The 24,036-nt window shown below is 44.3% G+C and overlaps 1 protein-coding gene across 2 annotated transcripts in view; it reads right to left on the bottom strand.

Moving 5' to 3' along the window:
• The window catches only part of THAP12 (THAP domain containing 12), a 142,661-nt gene that overhangs the window by 34,619 nt on the left and 84,006 nt on the right, over window positions 1-24,036 (bottom strand). For both annotated transcript variants that reach the window (XM_069640047.1, XM_069640048.1), the window contains exon 4: window positions 7,123-7,159. In XM_069640047.1, the coding sequence (XP_069496148.1) occupies window positions 7,123-7,159 (37 nt within the window). The remainder of the gene's footprint in view (window positions 1-7,122; window positions 7,160-24,036) is intronic.

Here is a 24,036-nt window from a genome sequence, read left to right as displayed (position 1 = left end):
TCAGGCCTATTTTGTGGAAAATGCAATGGCGGACACCTCCCCAGGGATTTAGTAAGATGCTTTCAAAGTGGTAATTAGGGGGGAACCGATAGCACGCAATGCCCTGAGAGAAAAAATGAGTCGCCGACTTGAGGAAGACTTAGAAACTCAACTTAAGAATATAATGGCAAAAATGAGTAATTACGCTATGAGGACTACAATGAAAACCTATTGAGCAGCTAGAGGACAGTTAGAATTATTAAGAGCGAAAAAAGCAGAAAGGACCCTGCATAGAACCAAACAATACCACTATGTAGAGGGGAATAGAGCGGGTAGGTTTCTAGCACGACAATTAATACAGAAGACAGCCACTCAAACTAATGTAAAAATTAGGGAAGGAAAAGGGGAAGATGACAGAGACGGAGGGAATTATCAGATGCTTTGAAATGTTTTATGTATGGCATGCTATATTGGACCAACACAGAGAAGAGACAAATCCCTCTACTTAACTCCATACCTCGCTGACAACTGGTCACCAGAGCAAACCAACCGAACGCTAGAAATAGCAACATCAAACAACCTAACAAGCATGCAGAAGAAGGACGAACAACACTAGAAACAACAAACACACGACCGATGTGATAACATCTTATATCACCAAAGCAAGAAGAACTTCCAATCGACAACCACAACTCTTGGAAGACGAACCCGATGAAAACAAAAACCCAAGCAAAACCTAGAAGAACTATTCGAAGACGCTAACACCCCAAAAAGCGATCGACCAGGAAGGGAACCTCAGCACCAATCAGAAGACGACCCTAACAAGAAAGACCAAACCAAACTACACCTCCAAACTCCAATGCAATCTAATAAACGCAAGATCCATGTCAAAACACTCAACACAGATCTTCGACCTACTCGATGACAATGGCATTCACATCCTATTCATCACAGAAACATGGCTGGACGACAAAATCACACTCCAAAGCTGCCTTCCAACCAGCAATAGCAATCAAAGGACACCTGAAAATAAAAAACAGACGAACCGCTCAACATTCTCAACTGCGAAACCATGGTTAAACACCTAACAGCGAGCCCAAAAACCAACATCACATTCATCCTGGTTTACAGACCACCGACATATGATGCAACCTTCGTCGACAACTTCATAGAAGCCATCGCCAATTTAGCCATCAACCATGAACACCTAATCATCCTGGGCGACTTCAATATCTGGTTTGAAGACAGTCACGCCAAATCCCAAAACTCACTGATTGAACAATTTACTACCATGAAACTACGACAACTAGTAAAAGGGGCAACACACTCGGCAGGACACACCCTAGATTCAATTTTCACCAATGAAAATCTCATCACCACGGCACCACCAATACAAATACTGTAAAGCGACCATCTCATCATCCCATTCGTGATCACTCTGCCTACTGAAGTCTGCATCCAAACTCCTAAACTCACATCCACCACAAAAAGAGACTGGAAACACATCAAAGAAAGCAACCTATTCGAACAACTGGAGTTAACCAAACCCTCAACTACAGAACTAGAGCTAGATGACCTAGACGAGAAAGATTAGCTATTAGACAAATGGATTGCAGTGCAGATACAATTGACAAGATCGCCCCAGAAAAACCATTCACCCCATCAAAAAAAAGAGCAATGGTAAAATGGTTCACCTCTCTATTAAGCACCATAACAAAGGAAAACAAACAGATGGAACTGGAATGGAGGAAAGAATACAACCCAGACCAAAAAAAACACTGTTCCAGAAACAAATCCGCGCATACAAGAAGGAAATTCAAAAAGGCGAAGAGAAGGCATTATGATGACAGAATCACCAATGCTACCAACACACAAAAATAAATGTTTAACATCATTAAAGAAATGAGAAACCCACCAGGCTGTGATAACACCCCAAACCCCTCAGAGAAACTATGCAACGACCAGGCAGACCACTTAAAAATAAAAATCAATGACGCACGACAAACCATACAACAGATACCAACCAACCACAACATACAAGCAAACGAACCGAACATAGAACCACAGCACAAACTCAAAAACTTTCCTGAAATATCAGCAGAGGCATTCGCAATGCTGGTAATACACAGCAAGAAAGCTGGTTCACCCATGGATCCCTGTCCCCCGGACATCTACAATCAATCCTCGCACAAGGAACACCAGCAGAATATTACAGAAACCTTCTAAATATATCACTAGCAACAGGAACTGTACCGAGGACCTTGAAATCAGCATATATCAAACCACTTCTAAAAAACACAAGTGGCGAAGTAGAAGACCTCTCCAACTACAGGCCGATCTCAAACATCCCCTACCCGGCAAAACTCCTGGAAACCTACGTATACAAACTAACCCAAGAACACGTAGAAAAACACCACCTGCTAGATCAAGCTCAAGTCGGTTTCAGACTCGCAAGAGGAACGGAAACAGCACTACTATCCATCTGGGACGACCTAAAGACTAACGCAGACTCAAACACAACCTCAGCCCTTATTCTGCTCAACCTCTCCACAGCCTTCGACACAGTTAGCCAGGACACCCTAACCAAAAGACTAGAAGACATAGGCATAACAGACAGCACTACTCTGGACTAAATCATTCATAGCAGACAGAACAGGAATCGTATGGATTAAACCCTTCAAATCCACCCCACAAGTTAATGACTGTGGAGTGCCATAAGGATCCTCACTATCACCACTGTACTTCAACATCTACCAGACTCCAGTTATCAGAATCTTCAAAAAAAATACATTACATGCTACAACTAAGCAGACGATACTCAAATCATCTACAAAATCAAAGACACCCAAGCCGATCACTCAACCCTAACCAAGAAGTCTTCAACTGGATGAATGCCAACAACCTGAAAATCAACCCAGCAAAGACAGAAATCATGATTATATCCAAAGACCAAGAGAACGAAACCGCCATCCCGTGGCCAATGAAAATGGGAACCGCACCATCACCATCTAAAATAGTAAAAAATCTGGGAGTCCTGATGGACAACACCCTAACCTTAGAACCACAAATAAATGCAACAATCAAGAAATGTTTCTTCCTCCTCCACACATCAAAAAGAATCTTACCCTTCCACTCCTTCACACACAAAACACTCACTATCGTCGCCCTTATCATGTCAAGAATCGACTATGCAAACAGCCTCAACCTCGGAATACCAGAACACCTCCTGAAGAAGCTACAACGGATCCAAAATACAGCAGCCAGACTACTTCTCAAACTACTTAGAAGAGACCACATCACTCTTGCACTAAAAGCACTACACTGGCTCCCAGTAAAACACTGCCTCACCTTCAAAACAATGTGCATAACGCACAGGGCAATCAGTGGACAAGGAGCAGAATTCCTACAATAGAAAATAATCTACAAGCCAACAAGACTCCTCAGGTCAAGCAACGAAATCCTCCTGGAACTAAGACCATACCTTAAGAAAAAACTTGGAGGCACCTCCTTCTACCACTTAGCTGCAAAAACCTGGAACAACATCCCAAAAAAATAAGAAACACCAAAGATCACCTAAAATTCAGAAAATTATTAAAAACCTGGCTCTTGAACACCACAAACTCAAACTGAAAATCGAAACAACAGAAAGGAAAAAAGATGACTAAACTGGAGAGGACACAGCACCTGGACGGGTGACGCCGGGTAGCGTGGAACACAGGCAACAACCATGGAGATGGAGTCACAACCCCAGCCAATCCCATCCAAAATCTTCACTCCTCCCCCCCCCCCCCTTAGTTGCTACCAGGGACCACAGGGTTGTGGAATTGTCAGGATATTGGCAATCACCAGACTAGCTGAGTTGTGGACATTGGAAGGTGCACAAGCCGTATGAGTGGGAACGGAGGAAATGTGGGGTCGTGAGGGAGGCCGTTGGAGGTGGGAGCGAGATGTGAAAGGGACCTTGAATACCGGACGGGCCCAGATCAGGACAGAGGCGCAGGGATGCTCCTAAACCCCATCTGGGGAGATTACGCATGCCCAACATGTCAATTCAGGATAGAGATGCCAACTAACCAACTCCACTAATTATTTCCCCCTCTGCATACACCTCTCAAACTCCAAACCAAACACAACCACAAACCTACAGCACAACAAACCGCACAAACTTCACTACAGTGCAACAACAAAACAAAAAAAACACACAGACTTGCACAACAGTACACAACGACTACCGGCCACAAACACCCCAGGCCCAGCCAACGGACCCACTGGCTGAGGCCGCCAACAGCACATCACTGCTTTCTTGTACTTTTCCAGCTTCCTCCTACTAACTCACCCTCGCTTCCTCTTTCAGAGCCGCCAGAGCGCCAGGGGGCCACTCCGGTGGTAATAGTGCACAGTACAAATGTCATTTAACATTAACATATATTCGTCCAATCGGCTGCAGGAGGGCCCACTGAAAACATAGCTAGCAGAAGTATATCTTCTGAAGTTAACAAGATCAGATAGGGAAGAGCTGGAGGAGGACATTACAGAAGAGGAAGTTATTGCAGCCATAAGCAAACTTCCATCAAAAAAAGGCCCCGGGACCTGATGGCTTCACCACGGTTTTATTTTAAAAACTGCGAATTTTGGCACCCCACTTAACATGTCTGTATAACTTGAAAAGACTGGGCACGTTACAGCATCAATGGAGGAGGCTAAGCTAGTAGTATTCCCGAAATTGGGCAAAGACCCGACAGATATTTGGATGAAATCGCCCAAAAGCGCTGATAAATATCAATGCCAAAATATACAGCAAGATATTGGATTCATGAATGGAGGGCAGACTTCATATGTTAACAGGGCCCGATCAATCGGGGTTCCTAAAACACAGTCAGACCTTTGATAACTTAAGGAGGGTATGTCACCTAATTGAGAAAGTTTAACGGCGCGGGACCCCAGTGGTCCCTCTTGCACTTGATGGTGAAAAGGTGTTTGATAGGGTAGAGTGGCCCTTTCTTTTTCAGACAATGAAGAAAATGGGGTTTGGCAAGCGCTTTCTTCATAGGGTACAAGCAAATTATCAAACCCCAATCCTTTGTCTGTTCGATAATGGACAGCTGTCGGGTCCGATTCATTTAGGGAAACTAAACCGGGATGCCCGTTGTCTCCCCTGCTTTATGCGATATACCTGAAACCTTTCCTGGAGCGTATAATGGAAGTACTGTGTGTGAAAGGGCTCCTTTTTGGAGGATTGGAACATAAAATAAGGGCTTTTGCCGATGACATGTTACTGGCTGTATCGGATCCCGCAAAATCCTTGAAGCAGATTGCTTCGAAATTGGCACTATTCGGGGAATTTTCTGGATGAAAAGTAAATCCTCATGAATCCGAAATACTAAACCTCACACTATCAAAATATATTACAGAGGAAATCCAGGATCCACCCAATTTTTATGGGCAGAAGAAAAAATCAAATATTTAGGGGTCTATATTACAAAATCTGTGGCAACGCTGTATGAGGCGAATTATCCTCAGTTGCTCAAAGCTCTGCACAGTGACCTGCAAAGGTGAAACCCTTTATATATATCATGGCTAGGGCATATGGCTTTGATATAAATGGTGACTCTACCATGCTTTCTCTACTATTTTCAGGCTTTACCGGTTCCTATCCCCAGGAGTTTTTTCATGTCACTCAATTGCATCCTATCCACCTTTGTATGGCATAATAAAATACAGCGGGTGGCTTTGCAGACTTTATTGGCCACGAGGAATAGGGGAGGTATGGCCTCCTAGATTTCAGAAACTATTCCTGGTACTGAAAAAATGGCTTTCAGTAGAGGATAGTAAGCATTGGGTAGGTAGGAGCTTTTGGGAAATGGAGGGAGGCGTCCTGTGTTGTGTAAGGCTCAAAGATTTACTGTTAGGCCAAGAAATTAAAAAATTTGAGCAATGTAAACAAGTCTTTTGCAATTACGGAAATGGATTGGTTCAGTTACAACCAGCTCCGGCATTGGATTACGCACTCCTCCAATAAAATCTCTGCCGGTAGACAGCACACCGCATTTGAGAAATAGATTACGTTGCATACAGGGGACACTCATCATAACTCCACATTTTATACTTGGCTCTTCGAAGGGGGTGCCTGTGAAAAGTGGTCATACGTGGGCAAATGGGAGGGTACCTTGGGGCGTCAAATAGCTGAAGAGAAATGGGAGACACTTTGGTATATTATCCCAAAATTAACGATCTATCCAATTAAGGGAAATGTGGTACAAAATTCTTACCCAATGGCACTATACACCGTAGAGACTCAGAATGATGTTTAAGGGGACATCGCTGGACTGTTGGTGCAAATGCAAGTCGCAGAGGGATTGGCTCCATATTTGCTGGTCTTGTCCGGCTTTGCAATCCTTCTGGGGCCTGGTCTGTAAAACAATACAGGAGGTGGTGGGGGCAAATATATCTGTAGGGGCAGGGGAATGCCTTCTGGGCCTTTGGACAAAAGATGCAGCTCCATAAAATAGGGCAAATAAAAAGGCATTTATTGAATTGACTTTGACACCCTTACTTGTGATGACGCGGAATTGGAAGAAAGAGACGGACCAAACCTATCACGAGTGGTTGTATAAACCTGTATATAGCTTGTTTTGGCCATGGAATAGGTTACATATCATTTACAGGGGGGAAGAAGGAAGGTTTTGGACATACTGGGGTACATTCAACTGAATTCAATTGTGCCCACAAAATATTTGGGTTCTGGACATTGCCTAATGCCTCCTTAATGTATGATTATTTTGATTGCTAATCGAGGGATAGGGGGTTATGGAGGGTATGGAGGGGGGGGCGGGAGGGGGGGGAGTTTGTTCTGTAAACTTGTGAAATGGTAATAAAAACAATTTTTAAAAAAATGATATTTCTGCTGCAGGAACTAAAAAAGGCGCATTATACTTGTGCTGCATTTCTGTCAAGATTATAATGCAAATATACATAAAAGTTCAGTTTACATAAGTATTATGAATGAAGTTTTTTTTGGAAATCCTACTTCAACCATACACAAAAGAAAACAAAAACACATAAATTGGCTTGAAACCATTTCATTTTAGGACTAGGGAACAAGAGAGCAATACACAGTCCCACAGTCCCAAATCGAAAACCTACGTTTTTGCTGTCCAAGTATCTGCATTTCCTCTTCACTCTGTAGAAGAACAGAAAAAGGTTATTTACCATATTTTAAAAATGCTGTAAAATATTCTACTGAAATAAGTTCATGTGAGAACGGAACAGGGCACAAAATAAATATCAATTGTAAATCTTATAAGAAATCCCAATCCAGAAACATGATTTAATTGTGTACATATTCATTGCAAACTGCTCATATTACTTTTGTGGTTACTCCTAGTACTCCCCTACTTGGTTTGTGGGTGACATGAAATCTTTACATGAGTTGTCTTTGCAACGTCATACATCAGATACTGATATTGTAAGAGTATCTACGTACATCTTATGAGATGCAGGGGACAAAATGTAAATCAGTCATTCTAGCTACAGACAATAAAAGAAAACAATGGGCTCCTTTCAGCCCTCTGTTTTGGTCCCCTGCAAGAGTTACACAAACCTGACTATTTCATAAACATGTTCATAAAACATACAGAAACCAAATGTATGCAGTTAATTCTTTACAGTTTCAGTATAAAAAACGGATATTTTACATAGTCCAATCCTAGCTCCAAGTAGAACATAAGAGCTGTACAGATGCCCCTTATTGTAGCAAGAGCATTCTGAGGTTGAAGTTCTGTACAGAGAACAGTATGGCGAGCATGTTTCGATAGAGAACACATTACAGAAACCAAGATGTGATGGGACAGTGGGGGTGAGAGGTGACAGGACTACAGGTTATTGGGACAATACTAAATGAGAATCCGCCAAGATAGTTTTACATAAGGGAGAAACATCTCAATTCTAACGCAAGAGGCAAAGCTCAAATATTTTTTTTTGTTTTATTATTATTTTTTTTAATTAAATATGTTATGGTTCATACAAACCTTTAATGAAAAAGACCCGAATTCCCTCCCTCCATTCCCACATCACATACATCTTGTAGTTGTACAAAAATTCCTTTCTCATCACCTTTCCGCTCCAGATTCCCTCGCTATTAATTTAAGCTTAATCACTATGTGAAACTAAGCAAAGACAGACGAACAATCAAACAAAACTGACAAGAAGAAGGTATCCTGAGCCTCAGTACCTCCATAAAGAACTTGGCTACTGCCAAAACCACTTTCACTCTTTCTCCCAGTATGGCACCCTCCCACCACTCATCTTTCGATAAGTACCTATACTCTTGGACAATCTCACTCAAAAACGTCCCTCTTGTTAGCTGTAAGGCCTCACATTCCATGAGCAGACGTTTAGTTGTTTCCAGGTGGGTCATGCAGAACCTGGCTATAGAGGAGTCCACCATCTTGACCCGCCTATACCCCAAAACCTCTTTAGTCGGGAGAATGTTCAGCCTCAATCTCAATCACATTGCTAGGTTTGTTTGAGGGGAATTTCACCAAGTACTTTGGCACTTGGTTAATAGTTCTTTGCTCCCACTTAATAATGAGACAGACTTTATGTGCGAACCTCCGTTTATGGTCTCAACCCAGTCCAGCCTTCTCAGCTTTATTTTCATCTTTTGCGGGTTCCTTATTTACTGATCTAAACCCATTTCCTCCAATAACGCTTTACATTCAGACTTCCAGGCATCTACAATTCGGTCCCTCAGTGCTTCCTGATTATTGTGTTCACTTTCAGAATATCTAGAACCGTGGGGGGGTGTGGGGGAGGCTCAATTCCAGGATCGTTTTCCTATATGAGGATAGCGACCTCCGTCTGACCAAAGAGCTGAGTGACTGCAACCCTAGTTCGAATCAGATTAGCGGCACTGGCAGACTATTCGGGAGTAAATTAACTATCCTTTTTAAATCAAGTTCATTCAGCAAGTAAAACATTCAGCCTGGCAAAGTAAAGTATTTGGGTTGACTGATAGAGGTGGATTATTTCAGAGCACCAGCTCCTCCATAAAGCCATGGAACATCATGTGTGATTTGAATTGGAGATTTAGAGCACATGATTACCCAGAGGCTTCTTAGCAAAGTGATCAAAAGGACCCAGATCAAGAAGCCTTGGCACTCAGCAGGAGAAAAACCAGCTCTGCCAGGCTTTACAGAAGCAGAAATTGACGTTTATGAGCTCAAGAAACAGAGCATTCAAGAGGCGAGAAACCTCAATGGAGAAGGTAATGCCACCCACTTGATTGTGCCGATAATGGGTAATGTGAGCAGGTGCCATCTGTAGAACAAAGATTCTGTGTGGAGTAATAATTTTTTACCTTCTTCTGAAAAGGTGCACTAAGATCATAAAAGGCCAGATGAGTGATACAACGCATCTTAAAACAGGCGATGTTGCCAAACAAGGTGACAAATGGGGCACCGCTGGCAATAAAGTGAGCCAATGGTGCTCCAATTTATAGTACCACATCCAGTACATAGCATGGGTTGAACACATCCCTCACACGCAGTCATAACTTTCCAAAATATAATTTCTTTACAATTCTTTGTGTCACTTTCGTTATATATTTTCTTCTTTATGGTCAACCCGAATATATGATAGTTTATTTATATAGCGCATATACACAATGTGTTTCAAAGCGCTTCAAGGCAAGGGAGGGAACAAGGGAAAAAACAATGACATTCTTACAGGCCATGAACTGTAAGGATGTGAAATTAACTATCGTACTCAGCCTGACAACATTTCAGATAGTGCAAGAGCCAAAACATAGCTAAGGAAGGGAGGGGGAGAGTGGAAAGGAAATGGAAACAGACAGGCGACTACCGAACTAGGCCTGACGACATTTCTGGTAGAGCCGGAAAAAAAACAAGAGGTGAGGGAGAGGGGTGCAGAAAGGTAGGGGAGGAACAAAACAAGCGACTATCATATTAGGCCTGACGACATTTCAGATACTGCTGGAGGGGGTTGGGAGGAAAAAACCAGTAAGGGGAGGGAGGAGGAGGAGACAGACGAGGTTGCTATCATACTAGGTTACTAGGTCCAGGGACAATTCTGATACAGTCTGCACTCTACGCATTGCACAGCGATTTGAAGTTATTTGTAATACTATAGCGTTTAACGCCTAAGAGCTTCAGTAACATAATCGACAGCACAATAAAATGAGTACGAAATAACTAAGCCAACATATCAAGTAGAAAGGAGGTAGGCCTTCAGTCTATTTTTGAAAATAGGAAAGGATGAGATAGAATGCAAAGAAAAGAGGAGGGCATTCCAGTGGTGTGGTGCCAACAAAGAAAAGGAACGAAAACGGGAGAGGCACAAGGGAGGCGTGGAACTGATGGAAGAAAGAGGGATTATGAAATGAGGGAGCGTGTGGGGGGAATAGAAAGAATGAGATAACGAGGAGTTAGGCCACATAGGTATTTAAAGGCAATACAGAGGAAAAGAAAGAGCATTCGAGATTCAAAAGACAACCATTGAAGAGAGTGCAGTTGCGATAGAAGCCCGAGGGGACAGGAGGCAGAGGACACAAACATATGAGTGATAGACAGAATGAAGAGGAGCAAGATGAACAGCAAGTAGATCAAAGAACATGGAAGAACAGTATAAAAGTCGGGAGAAGACATGAGAAGATCTAAGCTGTTTGGAAGCAGAAAAGGAACTGACAAGCCTTCTGGATGGTGTATAAATGTGGCACGAGCTTAAAGTTAAAGAAATATGAGGGGAGAAAGAAAGTGAAGAATGAAAGACAACACTCCAGTTATTGCCCCCCGAGGAAGCGGATACCGACATGGCGCCTCCGGGCAGAAGCGCTCAAAGATCCAGTCTCTAGAGATGACATAAGAGATGAGATTATTACTTATTTTGAGGTGAATACTGGTAGTGTGCAGTCTGCGGGTACTTTATGGGAAGCCTTTAAGGTTGTGATGCGTGGGGTTGCCACTGCTAAGTCGAAGGGATTGCAGGGTGGAGTTCTAGCTGATCTGCAAAAAGCAGAGATCGAGCTGGAAAGAGTGTTAGAAGGGTGCGGGGCTGATACGGAAGTAGTACTCAAATTACAGCAGCAGTGCGCGGAATACTGGGATAGGCTCTGTAACCTCAATTATAAAAAGTATATAGAGAGGCAGCATGCGGGAGGAGATAAAACGGGCCAGCTTCTAGCGTGGTTGTACAAGAGCGAAACCCCTAGATCCCCGATTTGGACTGTAACCAACGGAGATGGCGAGACGGTAGACACCCAGGAAGGTGTAAATAGGGAATTTGCGGAATACTACAAGGTGTTATGTGAGGATGGAGAGGGGGGCAGCCAGGAGGAGATAAACAAAACACTAGAAGATATAGGTCTGCCCAAGATAAGTGACGAGGAGAGCGAAGAGCTGGATGCACCGATTACTTTGGAGGAACTGAAAGGGGTTTTAAGGCAGTTACCCACTAGCAAAGGTCCAGGAGCAGACGGGTTTCCTAGTGAATTTTATAAAGTGTATGGGGAGGAAGTGCTCCCCCCCATGCTAGAAATGCTTAACGAGGCGTTTGAGGTGGGACGGCTGCCGGAGTCGCTCAGGGAGGCGATCATAATACCACTCCCCAAGCCCAATAAACCAGGACACAGTTATGGCTCCTACAGGCCCTTGTCGATGCTGAACCAGGACAGTAAGATACTGACAGCTGTCCTGGAAAACAGAATGCGGAGAGTAATTGGCAAGTTAATTCACCCAGATCAAACGGGCTATGTCCCGAGCAGGAACATAACTCACAATCAAAGACGACTCCATCGAGTTGTCGAATGGGGGGGTGCAGCAATGAAGGTGAAATGGCGATTGTGTCATTGGACGCAGTTAAAGCGTTCGACTCTGTTGAGTGGCAGTGGTTGTTGGCGACCCTAGGTGGATATGGAGTAGGGCCATGTTATATTAAATGGGCTAAGATGCTATATAGTGAACCGTTGGCCAGAGTTCGAACAGGTTCAGTGATATCTGAGAGATGGCAGCTTGGCAGAGGTACTAGGCAGGGGTGCCCCTGGTCCCCGATGCTTTACATTGTAGCCATGGAGCCCTTAGCAATATACCTCAGGCAACAATATGATCCAATCGGTATTGAGGTGGGAGGGGAAAGACACTTAATATCCTTGTATGCAGATGATTTGTTACTATATCTGAAATACCCGGAAGAAAATCTTCATTATGTATTGGAGGTGTTGGAGAGGTATGCCAGGCTGTCCGGTATAACGTTGAACCCCCAGAAATCCAGCATATTCCCGCTGGGTAGCTATGTGGGAATCCCTGTAGAAAGATTGCCGGTGCTACAGATACCGTGGGCAGCGAGCTCCTTCCGCTACCTTGGGATAGATGTGTATCACACGGCAGAGGAGGAACATAAGTGTAATACTGAAATAGCCATTGGGAAAATCGGAAATGCATGGGGTTTAGGGAGAGGTTGCCCTTAGCAATGATGGGCCGAAGTGCAATGCTTAAAATGGTGGTCCTACCTAGGCTTTTACATTATTTTAACAATATTCCATATATGATACCTAAGAAGTTTTTTGTTAAGCCGAATAGTATGTGCAGGGAATTCCTGTGGCATGGTACCCGGAATAGAGTTGCATTATGGAAGCTGCAGAACTTCTACGAGAAAGGCGGTATTAAACTGCCTAATTTTGAGGCTTACTATGTAGCGGCGCAACTGAAATATGTGGCTAAGTGGCTCTCTGATGAAGAGACCCCTGAACATAGGTTGTTTTGGGCGGAACTGTACTCCTTTCTACTTGCGGGAAATGATCTGGGTAGCTAGCTCAGAAATGAGGGAGCGCCCTGGAATGATGTTGTTGGGGTGGAATATGTGGCGTCGAGCTTGCCGGATGATGGGGGACCCTTTTCCATGTGCCCCGCAGATACTGTTGGTCGCACTGGCAAAGGGAGATAAGCACCCGAGGGTAATTATTAGGACCTACTGGGAATCAGTGGGACTAGTTACGTTGGGGGACATTTGGCAAGATGGGACTTTTATGGATTTTGAAGGACTGGGGGAAGAAGCGGGATTACACATAGGCCAATATGTTACTTATCATGGAATAGTGCAGAAGATTCGAAGTATGTGGCCTGAAACTATTTTGACAGAGGAACCGGATGCTACTGTTGGGGTAATATATGACATATCAGAGGGGGGCATGAGGTCTCTAGATTGTATGAGATGCTGATGACTAAGGTTGGGAAGGACTTGGTGCATTTGAGACTTGAATGGGAAATGGAGATGGGAGCCCCGATGGAGGATGGGATATGGGAACGTGCTTTGGGATATCACAAGAAGGTGTCAAGAAATGCCAGGTTCAAACAGATACAGCTATATATAACGCACAGGGCTTACATGACCCCCCTGAGAATATCAAAGTTCCGAAATGTTGGGCGCCAGGCGTGCCCTAAGTGTGATGAGGAGAATGCCGACATGATACACATGTTTTGGTCGTGCCCGGTAATGAAATGCTTCTGAGGCGAAGTGGCACAAAAGCTAGCGGGGAAGGGGGTCACACTCGTAATAGACACGGCCTGGGCCTGTTTGCTACGAGGGTATCCCAGAGCACGAAAACTTAAACATGTGGGGAAATTGAAAGATTTGGCATATGTGCTTGCAAAACGAAGGATTGCTTTGGGATGGAAGAAGTGCCATAAGCCACGAGTGGAGGCCTGGTGGAAAGACCTACAAAAATGGGCGGAGGCGGAAGCAATGGTGTGGCAAGATACTAGTAACATGAGTGGGGATGAAGAAATGGGCTCCCTCATGGCATGGAAATTATTGATAGCTGAAATGTTTGGAGTAGTACTGGATCCAACAGAATCTGAGGGCAGCGAAACACTGCCACACGGAGCAGATATTGAATGCAAAGAACAAACAGGCTCATAAAGGGGGGGGGTGGGACTGGGAGAGCAGTGTTTATATTGTAAAATGTGCTTAATTGAATTGTCATAAATTACACTGCATATTTGGTTTGTTTTGTTGTTTGGTTGAATAAAATAATTTTAAAAAATAAATAAATAAATAAATATAACATGGGCCACCAAGAACAACAGTAAACTTGTGGGCGTCCCAACTCTGGCCAGGGCCGTGGTAGTACAAGCAGAATACGAAAGAAATGCCCTACCAGGAAGTATTTTTATTGTAAGAAATACAATCTTTAAACTTGTTTAATGTGGTGGTGGCAGAAACACTTAATGTTGTTCTGCCCATATAGATCGTGGGCAATAGACTCGGGGGCTAGCAAATTGATGAGCACCATTTTCGGATATGAGACAAATTCTTCTGCATATAGAGCGGTGTGCCATTTCCCCAGACTGTTAGGCCGGGTGATGACAATACTTAAGGTAGGTACCGCTCTGATAGATAGGGGAGCTGACGCATTCTGTGAATCTCGTGCTTCGACCTTCTCTTCTAAATGTCCCCGTTCTTCTCTTTTCATCCCACATGAAGCCCTTCACGTTGGGCACTTCTCCAGGCCTGTGATATATATGACAAGGGAGTCCTAGGTCCATCCCACGAAGAAGCACCGCCTATATCAGAGGGTGAGTGCATTAATCAGGGGGTATTATCACCGATTATATAGAGAAACCACTCAGGAGACTAAGGTTTAGTGATGGCGTTGGTGACCTTCTTCTTCCTTTTGAGGAGGACTCACTGGAGAAACTCTTTTGGGCATAAGGTGCATTTCTTAGTTGCAATCACGGTTGTTACATTTGATTAATTAGCCACTACTTTGAGCCGTTTTTACATATCCATTTTATCTTTGGGTACTCAGCGGTCGCCCCATTTTGTTTGGTCGTGAGGAAGGCAGAACATGAATATTTAACCACTGAAATGTACAGCCTCCTGTGACGCACTCTCGGCACACAGATGTGTGGCAGTGATAACACACACTACTGTGATCTACGTAGACCCCTGTTCCAGGATTAGTTTTTCAGGCCATGTCAAAGATTAGCTAGATAGCAAGGGCTATGATGTTAGAATATACCCTGCAAACCTATAACTAATGGTACTCCCATTCATGTATTTCTTTCTTCTAGTAAATGCCAAAATAGGAACCAATCATGCTTATATTTTTGTTTTATATCGTACTATATATATCCATTGTTGAACTCATACAAAATGACGTGCATATTTGCCTATTTAGAGTGATATTTACATTTGCTAAATTTAAAAAACCTTTAATTTAAAAAAAGGTACAGAAATATGAATTTTTGATTTTTTTATCATCATTACAGAATTGAGTGTTTCTGCCACCACCACAATAAACAAGTTTAAAGAAAGTATTTCTTTCCATGTAAATACTTCCTGGCGGGTCGTTTCTTTTGTACTTCACCAAGAACAACAAGCATTGGCAGTGCCAACAGTTTGGGCTTTTGTGGAAGCATGAAAAGGGCACTTTTCAGGCGCAGTCTTAGTAGTATTAACTGACCATTGACGGTAGCAGGTGCAAAATGATGCGAGTACCTAGGTATCTAATGCCTGGCAAATGCCTAATACACATAAGCAAGTCAAAAAAGGGTGGCTTTGCCAATGCTTGCATTTAAAGGGGCTTCAGTGAAGGACAAGCATAGTGCTTATAAAACGAGTGTCTGATTGGAGACCTGGTAAGACATTTTTATTACACCAGTAGCGGGTTTGAAACTCAAATTAAGTCATTAACTCCCAGAAGACGGTTTTGAAAAAAACACTGGCAGGCCCTTCAAGTGCAAACTTTGATGATAAGGCTTGATTAAAATGAACTTAAAGAGTTGCCATGAGAAGGTGTTTGGGCGATAATGGGCACGAATTGGGTTGGGAAACCCATATGGATTCGCATGGCCAAGGGCAGTCAATGGGTGGGGAAATAACCAAACACCACCTACTGGGTGTGTGTCTCTCTCCATGTGCCATTCATTGCTATATGTACTATAATGCAATAGATGTGGCAAGTAACACCAATAGCCCAAACTAAAAAGTAAAGACAATTACAGTCATACAACACTCACGACACTCACATACGAGAAAACCAACAACCAGTGTATACAAATTCCATTAAAAACAAAGCCATTGTGCAATGAAAAAGTAAGAACATTTGACGTGAAAGGGTTGGGGAAATACAACCTCTAAAATCATTACAAAAAGTTCAAATATCATTTGAAAAATTGCAAACAAAATCCATCCAATATGACATGGATAAACATTTCCTTTTATATTGTTCACAGAATATTACTTCCGATTCTCGGTTTTCCATAAATCAGCACTTATTTTGCCACATATGAGAACTGTGCGTTTCATATTAAATATTTGGTAAACATTAAATTAGGAACCCTCTTTGCACTGAATCAATTCACGTACGTAGCATACTAAGTCATTTAGGAGTTTAAAGAGCCCAATCAATCAGTCAAAGTGGCCAAATTCCACCGGTTTTATGGGTTTATAACGACGACTGAGGTAAGAGTTCCTTTTACCCCAGAGGTGCAAGGCCCATTTAAAGAAGAGCAGTAGTCGAGGGTTCAAGAACCGGCAGGCCATGAAGAGCTGGTTTAGGATTGAGAACACAGCCTACTGTAAAGTATTGGAAGTTTACTGTCCCGCAACTTCAGTACTAATGGAGCAGGAAGTAGCAATTCGGGCCCATAATTGTCTGAAGAAGAGGGATCACGTTTAGGCTTGGCTAGCAGCAGTCATGCCCTCTGAAGTGGGGGAGACTCAGATCCACGACTCAAAGATCAATGCGACGAGCAACAAGCAGGATAACTGAGCATATGTTATGTTATTTGTCATTTATATAACGCCTTATGTATCATTGGTGATCTCAAAGCGCTGGTAGGTTGAACGCCCTCGGGAACCGTCGTTCAGGTCAGTAGAGAGAGAGTCATAAGGTGCGTGGGTGCACCGGATAGGTGTGCAGCTGGTGTGGCAGTTGCATGATAGCTGCTTCTTAGCGGTAGGTGTGGTGGTGGGGTGGTGGTATGCGTGTTCATTCTGGAGGGTGGACACCGAGACTGATTTCTGGCTGCATTAGGCCGGAGGAGACGCTTAAGCTAGTGGTGTGTGCTCAGCTAGCTGTGTTTAATTAGGATGATGGGGAGTATGTGGCGGGTGTTCGTATGAAAACAGCTATACCGAATGTATCATAGTATCGCTGTGTTCTAGTCGAGTGGTGGTGTATAGGAGAGAGTAAGCGTGGTAGTGTGGTACGGTGGTTATCAGTAAAGCGCTTGAGATTGAGCACTCCATCTACACCATCTATTCTATCCGTTTTATTTACTATGTACATTCATTCCACTTCGTCTGTTCATCCATTTCGTCCGTTACAACCATTTAATCTACTAGTCCTTCTATCCATTCCATCCACTCGACCCTTCATCCACATGATCTATTCTATCCATTCCGTAGACCCGTTTCATCCTTCCCATCCGTTTAATGTGTTCAATCCATTCCATCCTTCCTATTCATGCGATCCGCTCCGTGTGTTCCGCCCACTCCGTCCGTTCCATCCACTCCAATTGTTTCATGAACTCCATCCCTCCCGTCTACTGTATCCGGTTCATCCACTGCCTCCGTTCCATCCACTCTATTCGTTCCATCTATTCCATCCTTTTCATCTGTTCCATTCGTTAAATCTACTCATCCTGTCCCATCTGTTCAATCTGCTGGTTCGTCTCATCCGTTCAATCTACTCATCCGTTCTATCCGCTCCATCCCTACCATCTACTCCGTCTGTTTCTTCCAGTCCGTTCGTTCCATCCAGTCTACGTGTTTCATCCATTCCATCCAGATTTATGTACTGCATCCGTTCCATCCACTGCATCCGTTCCATCCACTGCTTCCGTTCCATCCACTGCTTCCGTTCCATCCACTGCTTCCGTTCCATCCATTTCTTCCGTTCCCATATGCTCCATCTGTTCCAACTTCCATTTGTCCCATCTATCCCTTTTGTTCCATCTATACCATCCGTTCCATTCATTCCAACCAGTACGTCCATTCCGTTCCATCAGTTTCGTCTGCTCCATTCGTTCTGTCGGTTCCATCTATACCGGCTAGTGCTTCCACTCCAGCTAGCACTCCGTTCCATCCATTTCAGCCAGTACGTCCACTACGTTCCATCTGTTTCATCTGCTCCATCCACTCCGTCTGCTCCATCCACTCCATTCAATCCGTTCGTTCTGACCAGTAGATTCAGTCCAACCAGCTCTCCGTTCCAATCATTCACCCTTTCCATCCATTTCATTCCTTTATCCATCCACTCCATCCTTTCCATACATTCAATCAACTTTTCCGTTTAGTCTACTTCATTCGTTCATTACATGTCATCCGTTCCTTACATTTCATCTGTTCAGGATACTTCTTCTATTCCCCCCTCTTCCTCCGTTCCATCCAATTTTTCTCTCGTACCATCCACTTCATCCGTTCCATCCACTTCATCCGTTCTACTCAGTTTATCAGTTTTATTTACACTGGCCGTTTTAGTTTTCTGATTGTTCCATCGGGTCTCTATGCTGGATTGTTATCTTTGTTCAACAACCTTGGGTTTCTGTTTATTGTGGTTGTTTATTCTGTTTGTGCTAAGTCGATTTTTAAGGGAAGAGCCACGTTTTTAGTAATTTGCGGAAAGACGTGAGGTCTTCGGGGAGTCGAATGTGGGGTGGAAGTAAGTGCCACAGGGTGGGGGCCCAAGGCTGAGAATGATGATCCACCTAGTCGGACTGCGTTGGTGTTTGGTATCTCTAGGAGGTGGGCAGAGCTTGATCTGAGAGTACGCAGTGGATGGTAGGGTTTTAGCTTGTCCTGAAGGTATTGAGGTCCGGTTTTATGCATTGCTCAGTGAAAGATGCATAAGGTTTTGAAGGTCACCCTTCGGCCAACCGACAGCCAGTGGTGAGATTTGAGAGCTGGGGAGGTGTGATCTCTTGGGCCAAGTGCTAGTAGCAGTTTGGCTGCAGAATTTTGTGCTCTTTGTAGTTTAATCAGGTGGTATGCTTGGACTCCCAGGTAGAGGGAGTTAGCATTGTCCAGTCTCGACATTATAATTGGACAGCAGCTAGTCTGTTGGGAAAGGAGAGGAATGGAAAAATGCGCCTACGAATTTTGAGGTGGCAGTGGCAGGAATTAGAGCCGACGTTGACTTGGTGCGAGAGGGTTAGGTGCATCCAAGGTTCTTTACTGAGGTTGAGGTTGTCAGGGACTGCCCATTGATGATGGCCAGGGTAGAGGGTGCGGAAGAAGATTGGTGTTGCCACACACCATGATTTCAGTTTTGGTGGGGTTTAAAAGGAGGTGGTTTGTGGTCAACCAGTGATCATTGTCAAGGAGGCAGGCAGCGAGGTCGGGCTGGGAGCTGGGTTTTGAGTTAATGAGTTTTAGGATTAGTTGGGTGTCGTCGGCATAGTAATAGCATAGGATATTGTGCAAGCGGATTATTCATAGGAGGGTGGACATATATAGGTTGAACAGGAGGGCTGATAGGAACGCTCCTTGTGGAACTCCGGTATTGACTGGCCGGGCGGCGGAAGCAAAGGAGGAGAAGAGGGTCATTTGGTTCCTATTGTTGAGGAAGGATGCTACACACTTGCGATCGTTTCCACAGATTCCTAGGGAGTGGAGGTGGTTGAGGAGGATTGAGTGGTTGATTGCGTCAAAGGCGGCAGATAGGTCAAGAAGGATTAGTGCAGCGTATCCCGCAGAGTCTGCAGTGTTTTTAAGGTCATCCCAGATTGAGGTCAGGGTGGTTTCGGTTCCGTGTCAGGGTCTGAAACCTGATTGAGCGGGGTCTAGGAGATTGTTGGCTTCGACAAAAACATTTAGTTGGGAGTAAGCGGTTCAATCGATGAGTTTAGCAAGGAACCTGGTGGTTGAGATGGGGCAGTAGTTTTTGGGGTCGAGAGGGTTGAGGGAAGGAATTTTTTTTCTTTTAGAAAAGGCTTGACATGAGCAGTTTTGAACGCGTCAGGAAAAATTCCTGAGGAGAGCGAGTCGTTTATGATAGTTCTCGCGTATTCTTCTGCGCAGGTAAGATGCAAATATTTCTTTTAGGGTTGAGGCTGGGCAGGGGTCTAGCGGGGAGCCGGATGGTTTCCGGGCAGAAAGAAGTTTGAGAAATTGGTCAGTTGATATTGGTGTGAACGAGTCGAAATTCGGTTGGGTTGCAGTTGCATGCAGTGGGTTGGCAGGTAGGGTGGATTCCATTACGTGGTGGGTGCAAGAGGTCCAGTTTGTTGATTAGAGAATTTGTTCTTTCAAAAGCAGTGGCGTAGAAGTGGAGAGAGAGTGAGTCGCAGAGTGACTGAGATGGGGTTGATTGGGTGGTGGTACATGATGGTTTGGTGAATTCAGAAATGATCCTGTGGAGTTCCTTGCTGGGGTTTTCACAGTTGAGGATTTGAGAGTTGTAATGGGCTTTTTTGGCTTTCTGGATTTGACCCATGACACAGAAAACTCTGCATCAAAGAAGACTGAGACAAAGGCATGATTGCGACTAAGGCTAGGAAGGCTCCCCACCTTAAGACACTTGGGCCAGAAGGTGTTTCCGAGGAGGCAACACTACAGGTTAGGATGATGTCCCAGCAAATAACAGCCAGTCCAACCAGTTAGCCAGCCAGCAGAATGACAGGAAGCTAAGTAAGAGCCAAGGAGTGTAGTTCACCAGCAGATGAGATTGGAACAAGGACCAGGTGGCCAGGGTGCATCCACTATGGCCAAGCTTCTCAACACCAACTTACTGTACTTCAGGAACAGAATCTGCTGAATTAACAGGTCTACCACAGATAACGCATTCACTCAAGGGCAGGCATAAACCAGCCCTCCAAACATCAACAGTCAAACACACAAAGGTTTTGTCGATCAGGCTATCCCTAAAAACTGCCAAACTCCCTGGCCCACCCACACTGTGTGTATCTAGGGACATCTATAGGACTTTAAAGAGCAGTCTACTGCACGGGTGGCATAGGTGCCCACTAGAAATCTCAAGAATGTTTGCGGGCGCCTCACCAATGTGCCCCAGAGGTTGTGGTCTGGTGGGTTCCCTCGCCCACATGTGGTGGCAATGTCCCAGAATGTGTATCTTCTAGCAGGAGCTCCTTAGCTGGACCTTGTGGGAACTCAGCTTGCCCTCGACCCGCTCCAGATACTGTTGGGAGTCCCGACCACCTAGGGTGTGTGAGGCTATGTTACGGGCCAGACGACTGGCAGTGGCCCAACACTGGAAGGTGGGGAGAATGCCCACAAGACGGAAATGCAGGAATGGGGGCTGCTGTTGTCCAAGTTGGAGGGTGTTAGAGACTGACGGTGAAGTTGGGAAGGGGCAGAGGAGCAGCGATGTGATGACTTAATAGAGGGGTGCCTATCTAAAACACGCAAGAGAAAATCCAACGCGGATGAATAGGATGCTGTTTTTGCAGGATCTAACCCATGTATTACATGGCAACATACAAAGACCATGGATATTTGATGTAATGAGCCCTGATTTGATAAAGGCAAGTGGCCGAAATACGCGTTATCAGAGGTGCACTATTTATTCCTTGAAGTAGCATTAAACAGGCATTGATGAATCACCACTTGGCGCATGGTCTCCACGAGTATATGTTTGTTCCAATCTAAAACACTCCAGTCCACTCAACTTAATATTGAGCTCTGAACATCCATCCCTGAGAGGTTCTACATTGATTGAACGTTTGTTCCCTGAATGCACTAAAAGATGGGGGGGGGCAGGGGAGGACCACTTTTGTTGGAAATGGTTGTAAGAAATGATGTGTTATTCATTTCCCAAAATGCAAATAAAAAACTAAGTGAAAAAAAAGAGCAGTCTACACCAGTTTAAACCAAAATCTAGGGTGCCCTTGTGGGCTCAGGAAGAGCCTACATCAGCCTTAATGCCATTTTGACCATGTCTTGTGGTTCACATGGGCAAAGGGGGGCCCAAAACAAAAAGGTATAGAGCAGGGCTTAAAATATGCATTACAACCCATGTGGCTACCACTTGGGTGCATTTGGCTACTAATGCGATGAAGGTGGCTACAAACCTGGTGTAGCCAAATCGAAATTCACAGCCCCCAACATACCGTCAGTCTAATGGAATCACCATGGAGCCAATTTGGGGTACTTAAAAAGAACCCCAGCTCTGTTAGCCATTTAGGCTACTAGGGACAGCACATCAGGCGGCAGGTGGACTTCAGGAGATGCATAAAAAAGGAAGCCAGCACAAAGTTTAGGGGACCCAAAAGGCAAAAATGTACTTCTGCCCTAAACACGTCTTTTCACATTTCTGTCAAATTACTTTGTTGGGGGATAAAAAGCCAATAAACAGCAATCACTTCATGAAAAGGGCCATAACGCCCATTAGCAACCAGGGGGGTGGTGGGGAATAGGAGTGGGTGGGCAGCCAATCAGGTTCCTAGGTTCGTAGGCAGAAATTGGTAATCTCAGCCTGCGTTCGATGGAACCTGGAGGCTGCTTCCCCTGCCTGTAGCCTGCGTCCCGTTCAATGAATGAAAATGCCTTTTTTTTTTTTAACACCCCAGGTTACCGCTTTTTTAACCCGGGCTGCTAATGGCCTTAACACCCTCTCCGGGGGTGCCGATCGGGTGTTATAGGCCTGAGACCACTCGGGCCGCTGGCCGATAACACCCGATCTGGCCTGCTAGAGGGTGTAAACACAACATAGTAGACCTAAAAAGAAACCTGGTGAGCAGACTCTACACCAGTCAAGCCCCGAAAGATCTTCCCACTTCCCTCTGTTAACAGGTTTCCTTAACAGCAGTCCAGATCGGGAATGACTGAAAAGGATGGATTACATAAATTAACTTCCAGAAGAGCCCAGCCTTAGCCCAAGAGGAATCCAGCCCCCCACACCACTATACCCCACTACCCCAATAAAGCACCTAGCAGGCTTTAAACTTCAAGGCAGCCCAGCTCAGGACATTGCTCCTGGAGGAGCCACAGTTCAAAGCCTATCCTCATTAGCAGTTCACAAATGTAGGTGTACCCACAGTTCCTCATAGCATTCATGTCTATAGAACCTCTCTAATTGTAGCCTAGGATTAGAAGGGTGAGTACTGTCACATTCCCATGTGCTTTCGTCTAACAAGCCCATGCTAACAATGCATGCATACGTTTTGGTCGTGGCACAATTGTTTGTGGCCGAATGACCGTGGTGTGTTCCACTATACTAAGCCCTCCTCCGACACCCGCTTGGGAGGGCTTCAAGTTATTACTTTGAGCCAACTCCTCCAGTCTGAGCAACTATTATTTGGAGAATATCTTCCTAACAATGTCCAGTAAGGAAATTGGCCTACAACCATGATGGGCTGGTGATCCAAGGATTACTTGGCTAAGGAGATGGCATAATGCCAATCTCGACAGCTGCATTCAACATAGACAACTTAATGTCAGTTGAACACATGCCCCACTCTAAAAGCTCCCACTGTTTCTCAATAAAATCAATACAAAAATGTTTTTTACATGCCCCTTTGAAACTATAAATCTGGTCAGCCATGTACACACCACTCTTTAAATCAGGGTTACATTTTAATTTAGAGATTCCACATTCTGCATCAAAACCATAAGACATTCTTACTACAACCTGGAGCTCTTGAACTGGGGGATGCTGTTTGCGGATATCTCTGTCTCAGATAGTTTCAACAAACGCTCAAGCAACTGACATTTCCTTTGGGGCCTCTAAACTGTTTGAGAGTTTTAAGTGAAAATCGTTTAATTTCTTGTTGGGTTTAGGCAATGCCAATCAGCCACTCTGGTTGTCGGACATCTTCTTGGTGTCTGCCCCTGGCCATTGGAAAATAAACTCGAGGATAGTGATCACTCTTTGTTCAATCGGAAATGCATAACATTCCTGAAGAGAAAACAGTTCATAATACACTAATGAATGACTGAGGAACAGTATTACTGGTCTCGTATGCTTAGAAATGCACCATTTGCCACTAAAGATCTGAGGAAATACCCAGGCAGTAACTCAACACTTGAAAATCAGTGTGCCATTTGTGACCAATTTTACAGTCCAAATATGTGTACTAA

This window comes from Ambystoma mexicanum, chromosome 7q (assembly GCF_040938575.1).
Source record: "Ambystoma mexicanum isolate Mex_15411 chromosome 7q, UKY_AmexF1_1, whole genome shotgun sequence".
Classification (NCBI taxonomy): Eukaryota; Metazoa; Chordata; class Amphibia; order Caudata; family Ambystomatidae; genus Ambystoma; species Ambystoma mexicanum.
This window is presented reverse-complemented; position numbering and strand designations above follow the sequence as displayed.